At 41.6% G+C, this 16008-nt stretch overlaps 1 protein-coding gene across 2 annotated transcripts in view; it reads right to left on the reverse strand.

Moving 5' to 3' along the window:
• Positions 1 to 795: 795 nt before the first annotated feature.
• LOC117756771 (CUB and sushi domain-containing protein 1-like) overlaps positions 796 to 16008 on the reverse strand; it is a 380356-nt gene continuing 365143 nt past the window's right edge. Inside the window, exons 70-75 of one of the 2 annotated variants that reach the window (XM_034577542.1) lie at positions 15395 to 15556; positions 13728 to 13840; positions 9779 to 9866; positions 9354 to 9480; positions 7565 to 7627; positions 796 to 3382 (exon numbers count right to left, since the gene is read on the reverse strand). In XM_034577542.1, the coding sequence (XP_034433433.1) occupies positions 3223 to 3382; positions 7565 to 7627; positions 9354 to 9480; positions 9779 to 9866; positions 13728 to 13840; positions 15395 to 15556 (713 nt within the window). In that variant the 3' untranslated portion in view covers positions 796 to 3222. The remainder of the gene's footprint in view (positions 3383 to 7564; positions 7628 to 9353; positions 9481 to 9778; positions 9867 to 13727; positions 13841 to 15394; positions 15557 to 16008) is intronic. The other variant, XM_034577551.1, reaches the window with a different exon arrangement.

Here is a 16008-nt window from a genome sequence, read left to right on the forward strand (position 1 = left end):
TATATGATGGACAGGTTGAATGACTGAAAAAACATGGAAAACCATAAAGAGAAATTCAGTTGGACAATAAAAACCATGCAGGTTAAATAAAACGCCTGTAGTGTAAAAACCTAACACCAGAATGTGATGCGCTGAGTGAAGGACAAACACTGAAAGCAGTTACATCTGTGATCTAAACCAAGTGCAGCATCTTTCAAAAAATAAAAATATCTTAGAGGGAACACTGCGAGAAATAACAAGCTTGGCAAGTGATTTGAAACCAGTGAATTATCTCGGATCCTGCAGATTTATGGGTGTTAGCGCAAAATTACCAGGAAATAAGCACAAAGAGAGGTCGCCCTCGCTAAGCTTGTGTATTTGTTGCAGTGAGGTTCCAGCATTGATAAGCAGTTTGTAACTTACTGTCTGCACACGAGGTATTTCTCAAACAATGGAGGGGTTCAGTGTTGGGAAGGGGGCGACAAGTTTCGACAACAATAATTGTGCATGTTGTCTGAGTAATGTATCTCTTTGTACTCTGCTCTTACGCGACAGATCTAAAACAGATCACACGTGCGCCAAGTGCTCTTTAAAAAGGTGTGTTGAAATATGATTGTGTACATCGGATGCGTGGACAGATGATGCATGATAATGTGAGAAGTGGGGAACACTGCAACACATCTTTTTAAAGAGTTGTAGAGAAACAGTCACATCGTGTTTCTGAGAACTTGTACTGTCCGCTGCTACAAGATGCTCACAGAGAGAAACGAGTCTGTATCAAGTTACTGTTTTATCTTAAAGTGTGTATGACAGATGTCAGAAAATGATGTGGTATAATACCTGAAAATAAAACTAGCAGTGTGGTACCATAGTATCACAGTGGGACCAAACTGCATATTATGGATGTGAGGCTTTCTAAATATTTCTCTCACATATCATAGTAACGGATTCAGTAGAAGCTTTCAGAAACAGCCACTGCTCTATCAATGGCAGGAGTGTGTTGCCAGTAAGTGACACTAGAAGCTCGGAGGTCCACAGGTAAACTGATCCAAACTATTGGGTTTGGCTAGCGTGTTGTCATGGCAACGAAATAAACAACGTTATAGCATGGGGTCACACCTTCTGATAACAGGGAGTCTGAAATATAAATGTGTATATACAAACACTCTGTAACCCTGTATTTAGACATTTTGTCATCTTTTTAAAGATAGAAGTTTTTGAATAAAATTCAATTTTTTTGAATGACTCATTTTTCAAACCCATTTCAGACCCAAAAATTATTAGTTTTTTTAATAACCCAGTCAGAAAAACACACTAGTGCAAAATTTGTGCAGTTTAAGAGTTTATATAAAGTTTATATTTTGGGGTCCCCAGCAGCAATAGTTTGGGAAGTCCCATGGGGCCACTGGGTTTTTGAACATGAGAGTCTGTTCATCAATATCTTCACTGAAGAAAAATGCCAGAAGAGACAACAGGAGACAACTATTTGTCCCCGTTTCCATAGCAACCTGTCCTTGTCTCTTTTTTTCCCAGCACAATTGACAAAGGTGCCTGTCTGTCCATTCGTCTGTGTTCGTCTGTCTAATTTCTGTCGGTCAACCAGTCTATGTGTCCATCTGTTTCTGATGTTGTGGCTGGAGAGTAGGCTGCAGAAAAAAAAAAATCACTTGACTGATCATCCCGACCGGAGTTACAAGAAGACAAATCATTTCCTCGACGTAGACGCAGCTGAATGCAGCGGTCGAAGATCTTGACAGCTTATTGCCTCCAAGCTTCCACAGAGAATCCAGGCCAAGAACAAGAATCAGTCGTCTGACTGAGATTGTGTTAGACAGGCCACTGGAAACCAGTCCATTGTGTACACCAGTCGGGCAGCTCAAATGTCTGGTATTCAGGTTCAGCACGTTGTGTCTGGTGCTAGTGTGGAATATTGTGTATTTGACTTATTTTAGGTGTGTAGTACCTCTGTAGAATATTTAGAATATCCAAACCTCATTTAGACCTTGCTTGTAACATACTAGTACTAAACCTGGACAAAACAACATTTGCGAATGCTTGATTGGGTATGTTTTGGCCTTACTGTTGCCAAATACTGTAAATAGACACTGTCATAAAAGGCAATACAGCAAGTGGCAGAGGGTTCAATCACAGGAACACATTAAAAATGCTTTTTTAAACAACTTAACCTCTGTGATTGTCCTCCTATGTTGAACCCATTCAGTTCCACAGGGAGGCTAAAACAAACTTATCTGCAAGTGTTATTTCAACCCATTCAGCACTAGTCCACCACTCGCAGTACTGATTAAATACTAGTATCCAGTGCTGGACATGAGGATACTTTCTTTGAAAGGAATTGATCTGTTTGAACTTGTCACTGCATTGACTGTGTTTGGTTGTCAGCTTTACAGCAGCCTGTGCCTTTAATATCGGATTCCACCAAAACAGACTGTGTGAGCTGTCGTTACATCAGAGTCCAGTCCTGTCAAGTCTAGTGTGATGGAAGTCCAGTGGGAGGATTTGGTCCAGCACCAGTGATGGTTTTTGTGTTGACATATAGAAATTGTCCAATTACTATTCAATGTCTGGAGGGAGCTGAGAGGTGGAATAGTCTGTGTGCTTCCCCTGAGGGTTAAGCCTGAAACTGGTCAAACTCATGTCTGGCCTACAGCAGGAGGAGTCAGTTAGCCTATACCACTGTGCAAATTTGGCATGGGGGTATGTGGTTAGGTTGGGGTAAACCACTACTCAGGTTGCAGGGAGGGGATTCGAGAGGCGTACAAATCCCTTTCCATGGTTGGGTCAAACTTAAGCAGTCAGTCGCTGGATAAGTCCTGTTCAATTAGGTTGTCGCTAATGGAGGAAGTTGTACTAATCGTACCATATTTCTTGATGTTTGAACTGCAACAGTGCTTAAAGAAGAATTCTGGTCCCAGTATTGATCTCCTGAACAACAGACTTCATCTAACTCGATGGTGTCCTTGTCTACTCCCTCGTTTGTTGGTTCCATCTTGTTTAGCTCTTTTGGACTACAGGGAGAGGTGGATGATACCATTGTTCAGGAGCCCGAGCAGAGCTGCATTACGTTGCAGATTATGCCGACAGAGGACCAGCATGCTACAACACAGACTGCTCACGGTGACGCGTCCAAAACATGTGTTTGCTCTTTCTTGTTTGTTTGGTTAAACCACACCGCAGACTGCAACAGGTTGGACTAAACCACTGTTGAGTGGCAGGTTTGCTGGACTATACCACAGTGCAGACTGTGTTGAGTGTGGTATCGAATCGAACCGCCTTAGCCTCAGTTGGCTTCATGTTGGTGTCATACATTGGGTTCTCAAAGGATGCCTGACCGTTGGAGCTCTCATGGCCGACATAGCCATTGAACTGGACCTTGGGACGTGTCCTGAAAAGAAAAAGACATAGAACTGCGTTAATGACGCAGTATTGGTTTTAACAAAAACGTGCACATGCTTCTGAAACACAAAATCACAAGTTCAACACACACTTGTTTCAGGAAATCAAGGTTAAGTTGCCCAAATTTGCTAATGTTTTAATATAAAATATGTATGAAGTGTCACCAAGGACAATGAAAAAAACCACAAGGTTAGTCACGCTTATCTTGCAGTGACACTAAGTGTAGCATAATATTAAACCTGCATTGAGTTTTCTTCTTTTGGCTGCTCCCATTAGAGGTTGCCACTGCGAATCATCTGTTTCTATCTCTCCCTGTCCTCTGCATCTTCCTCTGTCACGCTAACTACCTGCATGTCTCCTCTCACCACATCCATAAACCTCCTCCATGGGCGTCCTCTTTTCCCCTCGCCTGGCGGCTCCATCTTCAGCTTGCTTCTCCCAACATAACCGCCGTCTCTCCTTGTCAAAACAATCTCAATCTCACTTCTCTTGCTTTGTCTCCAAACCGTCCCATGTGAGCCATTCCTTTAATATATTCATTCCTAGTCCTGTCCATGTTTGTCACTCCCGACACAATGCTCAACATCTTAGACTCTGCCCCCCTCCAGCACCGCCTCCTGTTTTAATGCCTTTAAAACACAGGCTCTGTTCATATGGGGATTATCATCAGTCTTGAGTGATCTGATCACAAGTGGACAGCTCAGTTCACACCTGGTATTAACGTGCATCTCAACATGTGATTCAAGTAATCACCTGGAAGCGGATCTCACTTACTTCTTTATATACAAAAACAGATGGTACGGTGTGTGTACAGACTTTCTCTACTGGCCTCCTAGTGTAATGTCCGTAGAAATCCAGGAGAAGTCGATGTGAGAACACAACAGGGGGTCGATGACGCTGCTAACGCGTGACAGAAGCAAAAATTAAAAAAACTAAAAGAAAAACAAATATCTCCCGTTGAAAAAGCGGTAACACACACATAGAAGACAGCGAACCAAGATGTCAAGAGAGCCTGTGGCGATAAGAGCCGACACGCGTCTTTGCAGAGAACCTCCCGCTGTGTTGTGCATGTGTGAAAGGCAAAACTCTGGGTAAACTCCGTAGCCAATGCTCCGGATTCTACCCGCAGGCCGTGTCTGAAAACGGCTTGACTGTGACAGACCAGCCTGCTTCAAGGGGCCAAGAGGGGCGAAGAGGGGCCAAGAGGGGCCAAGAGGGGCCAAGAGGGGCTGAGCGAATCAGTGCTGCGTGCAGCTCTACAATGAAGTCCACCCATCCATTATCTATACCGTTTATCCTGAGAGGGGGGGGGGGGGGGGGGGAGAGGTGAGGTTTAATGGTCAGGTCAACAGTCCGTCCAGACAAGCAACCATTCTCACTCACTATCACACCTAAGGGCTATTTAGAGTCTCCAATTCACCTCACCCCAATCTGCATGTTCTTCGAGTGTTGTATGACGTTGGGGTGCTCGGAGAAAACCCACTCAAACCCCACACAGAAAGACAGTGCTATCCACTGCACCACAGTGTCGCCCAATCAAATGAATAGATGAATGTATCACTGAGTGTAAAAACATTTTCAGTTCATTGTGAAAATGTGGAAGGTCAGAGGACGTCAGGACTAATTTGCACTCGTACAGCTGACAGAATGTGGCCACACGCGTCCCACACCACCTCCGAATGTGTTGGATCTCAAATACGTCTTGGCTGTGTTCACACCTTTACTTAGAGCTGAACACTTGTGACCGCACCACCCGATGATTATCACAGGTCTGAACGGGGCCATGGCTGGTCTTATTACTAACGTGTAAACCGTCCCTTTCACCCTCGCAGGCATCCTTCCGTCGTAAATCACTCCTGACACTCATCTCCACCCTGCCTGCACTCTCCTCTTCACCTCTCTTTCGCACTCTAACCCTAAGTATTTAAACTCATCCACCTTTGCCACCTTACTCCTTGCATCCTCACACATATATTCCATCTTGCTCCTGCTGACTTTTTAAAGAGTGATATTTCTAATTGCCTCTGTCACTTGTAGTGCTGTTCCCAGTGAGACACAGAAATCTGTAGCTCTATGCAGCTGTAGGTCTTTTATTATATAAAGTGTATGGTAGAGTCTCACAGCTCTCACTAATGCCCACCGGCTGCACGGTCCTTTCCCAGCACAAAGCAGCAAAGAGTTCTAATGAATCAGAGACCGATGAAAGAAGTGAGCTTCAACCGATGCAGATACTTTCCCCAGGAGTTAGTGAATCAAAACAGAGCCAAATAGCCAGGGCATATTACATCGCGTTTGTCAGGGTGCCAGAAACATGACTCTATTGGGATGCACGTGTTGGTTTCATATGTGTCTGAGGTTGTTATGAAGTCTTTGTGTCTTAAATGTAAAAAAAAACTTGAAACTTTTAGAGATTTTTTCTTGAGATGATTGTAAAATAGAGGGATTTATTTAAAGTAAACGGGATATTCTGATGTTTTTGGTCATAAGTGGAAACATTTAAACATTTCCAAATAAGGCAGAGTACACAATATGTTATAAGATGCATTTACAAGTCCTGTTCAACCTCACGGATTTTTAAAACACAGGAGGGAAATGATAGGTGTGTAGGTTCAAGAACTACTGGCAGCAAGAGAAATCTGTACGTAAATGTAAATATTACAAATTGGCTGTATTTACCATTGCTCACTTAAAATACCAGGTACGTCCTGTCACTTGTCTTGTCAGACATACTGATGGATGTGCATTTTTACCCTTGAGACCAAATGGGCAAACTTTGCAAGAGCAGGTTTCTGCTTTAATAAAAAAAAAAGAGAAAATCTTTTTTTTTTCTTTTCAAATTGCTATGAAATTTGTGGCAGGCGAGAGGACATGAACCATAACAACTGTCTGCTTCAGTGATTCAGCTGCCCAGTGCCCATCTGCTGCTCTCATGTCTCTGCGTGCATGCAACCTGCCATCATCCTGCAAATGCTTTTCAATAGTTATGGTTCAAAAGAAATTGTTGCCTGAAAAAGGATCTTAAGAAACTTGCTACACAGGTTCAAACAGAAACATGATGAAATGTGACTGCTGCCGTCCTGATTTGTCTGTTTGCTGCAGATTACATTTTTGGATAATCAGGCTTTATAATCCAGTTAGATATAATCACTTACTCCCGAACCCTGTGGAACTATTAGTAGGGAGGAGTGCTGCAGCAGAAACGCTGTTTGAGTCTGACCTCATTAAGACGTGTGTGTGTGTGTGTATGTGTGTATGTGTGTGTATGCGAAATAGTGGAAATCCAACCCTGGGGAGCCACTAAGCCTACCCTACATGCTCAACCCATTACTTTACAAAACTGCACACACACCAACACACAGACCTCGCTGCGTGGCAGTAGTTCAAATGGCTGCACTAGTTTCTGTTTGTGGCTGTAGGTGCAATAGTTTAGTTTTATTGGTAGAGTGAGAAACAGCACACATAATTGCTTTGACAGTATTATAGACACTGTACAGACAAATGGGCCGGAGCAGGAAGTCACTGCAGCGTGCACACTCATACCTTACTTTCAGTGTTTCACATAATGAAGCAATAATTAGAAATAAATCTCTTTCCGCTGGCTTGCTGGGCCGGGCATTATGTTGTATTAGCAAAACTAGGTTTATCACACACCTGCTGTTAAGTCAAGATGCAACTAATTTCCTGGTTATAGAAAAACAGTTGGAAATGATAATGAGAAGAGGCGGCAAACAGAGGTAAACATATCACTGGCTTTGATTAGGCCAGTTTAGAGCAGGTCAAACGCTGTATTTGTTCTTGATGGCATCATGCTGACAGAGAGATGACAATGAGATCAGAGACGAAATAACCAAAGTTCTCCGTCTAGTTTTAATGATTGCTGTTTGACACAGTAGGGCTGCACTGCCTTTAAAATAAAACCTCAGTATAAATGTCACCCCACAGTTAATCTTAGCGAATATGAAACCTTTAAAAGTTTTAGTCGTTATTTTAAGTGAGACAAGTTTCAGGTCAGTTCAGAAATGACTTGGTTAAATTGTGCAGCCTTACTAAACAGCATGAGAAAAATCCAAAAAATTAAAAAGAAGAGATGAAAAGCTCGACGGAGGATGTGGCGGCGGGCGGAGGTCTGGTTGCCATTGGAAACCAGGGGAATGACAAGAGTCAGTCTTACCTGCCGCCAGGCCCCCAGGTGTCTTTTGGTCTTTCATTGTCATCTGTGTCAGCAGACAACGTCCTGCATACAACCATCAGCTTTAATATACATCGACTAGCATTTGCACACTGCTAACTGGTAAGCAGGCTGTGTAACAAAGTGTAAAGTAAAGACAGAGCTACTAGTCTACTCTCCTCCTCAGATAACAGATGTGCACATGTGGTAAATATCTTGTGTATAAGTATGCATGGTCCTGCACATAGAAGTCACAATCCTAGCATCGTCAGTTATCAGAGTAACAAGGTAGTATCTATAACTGACTGGCTGTGTTTCATCAATAACAGGTTAAAAGACAAAGACTCTGTGTAGAAACAATGCTGAAAATCGAACATAAATGACAAGTCAACAGATTAACATGGAATAATGATTATTGTTAGTAAAGCACAATGACTTTGTAAAACTTTGAGTAATAGAGTGCAGAACTCAGATCATACTTTAGATAAATAATCTTAAACACGGAAAATCAATGATGACATTTTACCCTCAATAAAGTGCGGAATTATCTCACATCAGACGTCTTTTTAAGTCTATTGTGAACTTTCTAGGGGCAATAATTAATATCTAAGGTCAATCAGATTACACCTTCAGGCTGTGTTTGTACTTTCAGAACTATAATTAAGTTTCCACATTTCTGTAAACCCGCCTATCCTTCTAAAAATAAACTTTTCACTCCTCATTGTATTTCCATTGTGTTTTAGTTCCATCTTCTCCACTGAGTTTGGAGCAGGGGACTCACAAAGACGTGAGTTTGTTTGGAATTTGGAAAAGGCAGAGTTATCGAGTAGAATATCTGTTATAACGATTTTTATTTTTATTTTTCTTCTTATGCACATCTCAAGTATAGATTTTTGTTATAGAATAGAATTGTTATTGTCAATAAGCAAGATTTGTATTAGGTTAGATAAATGGCTGATTCTTCAGAGTAGGTTTTTGTCATGTAAATGTGATCTTTACAGGACCTACCCATCCATTGGAGCATGAAAGAGTGCTGCATATTCATATAAAGACTGGTGCATATTTGATTGGTTAGTTGGACGGTTTCCTGTAATGTAGGTGAACTGGCCTGGATTCCAGGGCCATAAAGAAACTGCCTGGGCGTCGTGGTTGGGAGATGCAATGCAACACCACCTGCTGATCATTTATCCTTCCTACTTTACGCAGGCCCCAGGGCTGCGTCTGCACCTCTGGTGACCATAAGAAATAAATCTACAGCTATGTGCCCCAGTATTTGTCAATATGAATATGTCACGGAAAAAAATGGTGAGGATTAATATCTTACTTTGAGAAGCTTGATACTGTAAATACAGGCTCCCCTTTTGGTGTCAGAATGAAAGGTCCCACCATTACCTCCAACACTTACAAATCATAATATAATTCAACCCATAAACATATTTTAAATGACTTAAGAGTGTTTGGGGAAATATATAAACAAAACTGAATGAAGAAATCCCTTCAAATGCACTGAAATTCATTGACAGCTCATCAGAAAATAATCCAAAAGAAGATATTGTCTTATATTTATCAGGTAGTCAAGCTGTGGTTTATGTATTATAATAACAATATTGTTTCCATAAAGTAAATTGCCTATATTTTTAGCGATAACTTGTTTGCTTTGATATTTCTTTTGGCCGAGTGCATCATGTTTTTTTTCCTCTTGCAGCCAAAGCCAAAAGGCAAACGGCTGTTTTTTTAATTCGGCTCTGTTGTTTGTCTCCTGTGGTGGGTTTACGTTGAGCATATAGTTTACCTGTGCTTGTAGAGGTAGAAGGCAAATCCCGACAGGATGAGGGCAAAGAAAGGAACTAAGATGGCTGCTGCCACAGAGCTGCTGTTTGTGTAAGGGTTGGATGGGTCCATCGCCATGGTTACCGGGCCTGGGGATGCAGACAAAAAAAATAACCCGAGACATGCATGAATAAACACATATAAAAACCCTATTGTGCACGTGTAATATATGCTTACTGCATTCATTCATTCTGTATACGTCAGGTCTGCTGTTCATGTCAATCTGAAATGGAATTTATTTTACACTACACTGACCAAACCATTTAAATAAATCCATGAATGACGGATTATTTTAGCGCGTCCATATTTTAGTGTGTTTAACCGGAATATAAAGTCTGCATTGTTTGTTGTGGTTGACATTGATGCAGCTGTTACTGACAGACCTACCTTGCCTCGTCAGATGGAACTTGCCAAAGTCTTTACTGTGAATATGCCCCTGGTAAACAAACGTCTTCTGGTCTGATTCTGCGGTAACCTGAAAAACAAAACAGAACACAATACAGTACAGTTGAATATGAGCACCTTGCACCGACAGCGGGAGAAACTGTATCTGTTTCTTCTCCATTTCAAGGAGAGTCTATTTTATTTCTCCAACAACAGTGCGGAATTTTAATCAAAGTGTCAAAAAGTGGCTTACGGATCAAGAGGGGGAAGCGTGAGACAGGTGTGGTTAGAGGGTGAAAACATTTTAAGAACCGACAGGTGAATGTGTAATTACCTTCCTGCAGAGTTGACTACAGATGGATGACAACATGAAGCTCACAGTAATCAGCTTAATGTTGTCATCCTTAAGATTTAAAGGAACTAAGCAAGAAGTAAGTTCACTTCTTAGCCAGAAAATGTTTTTCTACAAAGCAATGTGTTGCTTGGTTTTATTTACACGGAACAAACTGTGACACCAAATGTTTAGGATTTTACTGGTAGGATTATGGAATTCTTGTTTTGTCTTTTTCCTGTGTGGATTCCTTCTTGCCCCCCCCGATTCATCCATGCACGTGTCTCATCTCCTGATCTATGCCAAAACCTTCTGCTGTATATCAGGACTGGTTCACTCATCAAGACTCGTCGTTCGCTTGGCTTCTCCTAATTTTCTGAAAACCTATTTTTTTAACTTCTGTTACCTGCCCATCTACCTACCCCTGTGCCTGAATATTAATCAGTGTGTTTTTGTCCATGCTGAGGATTGTCTACCTGACTCCTGCTCCTGCCACGCTCAGCCAGCTCTCATTACCGTGCCTCTGTCTTGGACTCCTGCCAGAACTTTGTCTCTGCATAACCTCGGTGAACTCTGGACCTGGGTTCTGGAGAGCTGCTCACCAGCCTGTTGCTCTCTGTGATCATTCATTCTGTCACTACATTCAGTATTTGTTTTTAACTTTTACATTAAACCTTTGAAACCCTCCTCTGACTCTGCTCCTGTGTTCTGGTTTAAAGGTACAATATGTGACTTCGGCCAATTCAAATCAAAAGCAATAACGAAAGACCTAGTTTGACGATGTCGTGAAGCAGCATTGGATCATGGGAGTTGTTGTTTTCATCACCATTGCCAATAAAAGTCGACCTGAGGTGACTCAGGCGCAGATCGGATGAGGTAATGTACAAAAGTTTTATTTACGTTATGCAGCAAACGACAATGAATAATCGTGAAAAAACAAACTAACGGGCTAGCAGTTTGTTTTTCCTTCCTCATTTGTTTGTCACTGAAGTTATAGCGGGGACAAAGCCACGGATAAAGTGCATATAGTCAGAAAGTTAGCGAAATGGAACGTCCCGTTACGTTGAATAATTGAACGTTGTTGGAAACATTTTGGATAATGAAAGCCCCAAAAATATATAACAAAGGTCTATTTGTTTTTGGACATTTTAATGAAGAATTGTTATATATTATATCTTTAAGAGTCTGCAGTTTAAGTTGAACCATTTCGATTGTGCTGTCTACCTTTGAACACCAGTTTTCACATTATTCCCCCCCCCATCAACAGCATCCCCACCCTCCTCCTGCACTCGGGCATCGCCTCTGTCTTCACCTCCTCCTGCCCCTTCCACCATCTCCTGTTCTCCAGATTGCAGCAGCGATGTTTTAACCACAAATCGACAATTGAAATTTCATCTTCTAACAGTGAAAAGATTGTTTTTCCGGGAGCCACACAACCAGGGCATTATCAGCCCGACTCTTCTCCTCTTTCACTCTTTCTGTCATTGGCGACATGAAAAATTGTCCGTCTGCCTCTCATTCCTTCTTTCCTCCATCATTGCTCTTCCATACATCGCTGCCTGCTTCCATCCTTTACAGTCGGCCCACTTGGTTCCTCCATGCCTCCTTCTCTGGTCCTCTCCGTCGACAAGTCAAACAGTATCAGATTTGTTTTAATCTATTCCCCCGGTTGTAGAAATGATGTATAGAAGCCCCATCTTCAAATATCACCTCGAACCAAGTTGAAAAGTCAACTACGTGTTCCATGGAACATCACACGGAACTAACTTTCTTTCTATGTTTTTTCTTTGTCTTTCTTTCTAGACACAGAAACAATATTATAACTTGACTGTTTGAACACATTTATAATTTAATCCATTGAGAGTGGATGTAGCCCGGCAATGTACACACAGAGTGCAACCATTCTGTGTATAAATAGTAATGAGTGTGTATGTTTTTTTATGATACCATTGTTTTTAAGATACAGAACCTCTGAAATCCATCATGACTCACTGAAACTCACATCCTGGAGATAAAATCAAATATGTTTTTTTGTATTTTTGGCGATAGTAGCCAAGTTTTTAAAGTTATGCTTCAAACAATAAGCTGAGGGAATTGAAGCAGTGTACAGCACTTACTTCGAAGAGACCAACAATGAAAATGACTTAGAAGCTTCAGACACAGACTTTGACGGGTCCTGCTGAGCTGCTAGCCAAGGCTCAGGGTGAGAGACGTGTTTGAGGAGCAGGAGGAGGAGCAGCAGGGTTTCAGCGGGTAAGAGTCAACATTACCACAAAGCAGACGTGAAAACTCACTGGATGCCACACTGTTAAAAAGTCACCAACGACTTTTTTCCCTGGTCTTTATAATGACCTGCTGTATTAATATTAATGTTCCTGGATCAGCGGGGCGTCGCATCTCCTGCAACAATGAAGTTAAACGTGGACACCATGTTGCGTGATCATCTGCAGGAATAACTTCTCTCCTGTCTGCAGCCTGTGTGTCTGTCTCTGTGTGTGTACGTGTGTGTGTGGGGGGGTTTCTGTACTCATATCTTTGTGAGGACCCTTTTAGGCATAGACCCTAAAGAGGGAGGACATTTTGGGAAAGTGAGGACATTTTGACTGGTACTCACTTTTTCAATGGGCTGTTTGAGGGTTAAGACGTGGTTTTAGGATCAGGGTTAGGCATTTAGTTTGGATGGTTAAGGTTAGTGTAAGGGGCTAGGGAATGTATTGTGTGTGTGTGTGTGTGTGTGTGTGTGTGTGTGTGTGTGTGTGTGTGTGTGTGTGTGTTTGTGTGTGTGTGTGCTCGTCTCTTTTGCTCCTCACACACAAACTGATGATCACACTTATTTAGTTATTAATCGATGGTGTCGGATCATGAACCCTGATGTCCTGGCTGTGCGCCTCTCGTGTTGTTTGTGGCATGCAAACACACAAAATGTTGGATTTTTTTTTTTTACATGTTTAAATATGTGCCTCATGAATTTTCCCTTTTAACCACGCACATTGCATGAAGGCAGCGGCTGATATAGTGATCAACTAACTTGGGCTAGTTTTTACTCTGTCATTTTCTGGATAGTTGGTTTGTGTGCACGTCTTTTGGTTAATGACATCTTACATTATCACGAGGTTTGTTTTGTTTCATGCATGTGAGAGTATCCACCTCCACGTCACAAACGATGTGACTCTTGGTTCCGCTGCTGTGTCGCGGCCATGGCAGTGCACATGCATCAATTCGGGAGGCAGAGTTTCAGAATTTGTTTTTTTCTAGATAACTGCCTAATCCAGCTTTAAGGAGATGGAAACAAATGCTCTTTGGCAAACCACATTAATCCTGTCTGAAAAGCTGCTAATTAGATTTCGTCGTGTTTGTAAATCTGTTTTGAATAATGTCACCGAAGATTTCTCTGGAATGTCAACACACCTCTCTCGAGCCCAAGCGGCGTGTAGTGGACGCAGGGTGAGTAATGTGGTAGAGACAGTATTACATCATTAACACAGAGGAGGGAATTCAGTATGATCATTTATCTGTTTCCCAGAAATATACACATTAATAGTGTGATTATTAATGAATAAAGATGAGTAAAACCTCTGTGCACTTGATTGATATAAAAACAGAAGAAGAAGCTTGTCTTACGTATCCATCCATCGCCCAGTTGTCATTTTTAAACTTGCTGTAGTAATGCTCTGTGGGCCCCTTCACCTGGTAGACTTTCAACAGCAGCTGGTTTTCCTCTGACTTATAGGTGCCTGGATAGAGACACAGAAAGGTCAGTGCCTGGTACAGCATCAGGAGCAACATATTAAAGGGAGAGTTCACCGAAAAATGAAAATTCCCTCATTATCTAGTCACCACTATGCCGATGGAGGGGTGGATGAAGTGTTTGAGTCCAAAAAACACTTTTGGAGTTTCAGGGGTAAACAGCGTCGCAGCCAAATCCAATACAATTGAAGTAAATGGCGACCAATTCTTCAAACAGAAAAAAAACAACAGAAAATGCCTCCATACTGCTCGTGTGGTGTCATCCAAGTTTCCGTAAGCCCCGGCATTCGTATTCGACTTGAAACAAGTTAATTTACACCGTGTCTTTAGCCTAAATGCCCACTGATATCGCGTTGGTGCGTGGATCACAGCGGACATTAAGGCTAAAAACTTGGTGTAAATGACCTTTATTCGAGTTAAATTTGAATGCCGGCGCTTATGGACACCACAGGAGCAGTATGAAAGCATTTTCTGTGTTTTTCAGTTGTTTTTTTTACGTTTGAAGAATCGGTCCCCATTTACTGCAATTGTATTGGATTTGGCTGCGACGCTGTTTACCCTCTCAAACTCAAAAAGTGGTATGTGGACTTCACCCACCCCTCCATCGGCATAGTGGTAGATAATGAGTGAATTCTCCTTTTTGGGTGAACTATCCCTTTAACATTTTGATGGCACTTGGCAGGAAAAAGAGAAAAACATTGAGGTTAAAGTAACATCCCTTGTCAGTATCCCTTGTCTCCTATCTATGACTCCGGGCTCAAGCTGATGAGAAATGACATAGTGAAATGTCAAACATACATGAGTGTCGGTGAAAGAGTCACACAGCCTTTTATTTTGAAAGTTAGAGTTTATATTGACCTAATTGTTCAACCTGCCAGTCATTTTCATAATCAATAGACAATTCATCATGTCCATTGGGGTGCTGCAAAGGAATGTTACATTAATCTAATAATTTAGACTGATTTGTTGATTCTGCAGATGCACAACTTGTTAAGTATTCTCACCACTGCACCTGCATGTTTTTTAAGGTAAGGTATTAATGACCTGTTTCTTATCTGTGTATGATCTACAGCTCTTGCAAAACCCATTTTCCTGCATTGCAGACTGCAAATATCTATGAAAGCCTGTGTGTTCTAATACGTGCAATATGGGGAATTGTGCCAATTTGAAGTTTCCTATCAGTGATGCCATTCTGATGAGTATGAATGAAAGCAGGCTCCTTATTAACCTGCTGTGTATTGACACCTACAGCAGTGCTTCCACTCCTTTTATTTACACTGCATTTAAAGTCTGTCAATCTTAAACCTCTTTTTACCTCACTGAAAACAAAGATGGTGTTACAACACTTCAACACAGCTAGACAGGTGTATTATCTAATTATCATTTTAGTAACATATTAAATAGTATTTTCCACACCTCATCTTGTTCTGGGTCATTGGAAAATGTAATGTAAATATAACACAACATGATAATACGTTTTTTTTTTTTTAAGTTATTCAGAGTAAAATGAATTAGACTGACTGTGTTTTCCTTGTTTTTACCTGACAGTCTGATTGACACTCCGCTGGTCTCCAGTAACGTGACGTTAACTCTGCCACTGGTAGTGTTGAAGCCAGTAACTGTCAGAGTGGTGGCCTGTCTCTTCCCAAGATACTCGTAGAAACCGCTCCACTCAGAGTTGGGTGAGAACACGTCCACTGGAACTGTAAGTGAGGAGGGGGGGAAAAAATCAACTGATGAAAGCCATACAAGGGTCAGGATTAGGATGACGCCCCTGTGTCACAAAACTCACAAAAAATAACGAACAACTAACTACTGCAGATAATTAGGACTTATTCAATACTCAGTAGCTCCAGAAAAAAAAAAGCCCAACTTTGCTCTTCTTCTCCAGTGTGTGTCCGTCTCTCTCCACCGGCTTCCTCTAAATGCATATTGATTATTAGATCCTCCTTCAAACTTACAAGGTATTACATGGTATTGCACATTGAGTGTTTTTACAGATTTATTAAAGTGGATGTGGGCCTACCTGCACTCTGTTCACAGGATAATTGACAGTAAGGCTATAAATCTGAAACAAAACTGCTTGTCCGGACTCAACACAAACTCCAGCCTCAGTAACGACTCCACTTTGGGGAATACAATCCCATGCAACAAT

This window comes from Hippoglossus hippoglossus, chromosome 3 (genome assembly GCF_009819705.1).
Source record: "Hippoglossus hippoglossus isolate fHipHip1 chromosome 3, fHipHip1.pri, whole genome shotgun sequence".
NCBI classification, from domain to species: domain Eukaryota; kingdom Metazoa; phylum Chordata; class Actinopteri; order Pleuronectiformes; family Pleuronectidae; genus Hippoglossus; species Hippoglossus hippoglossus.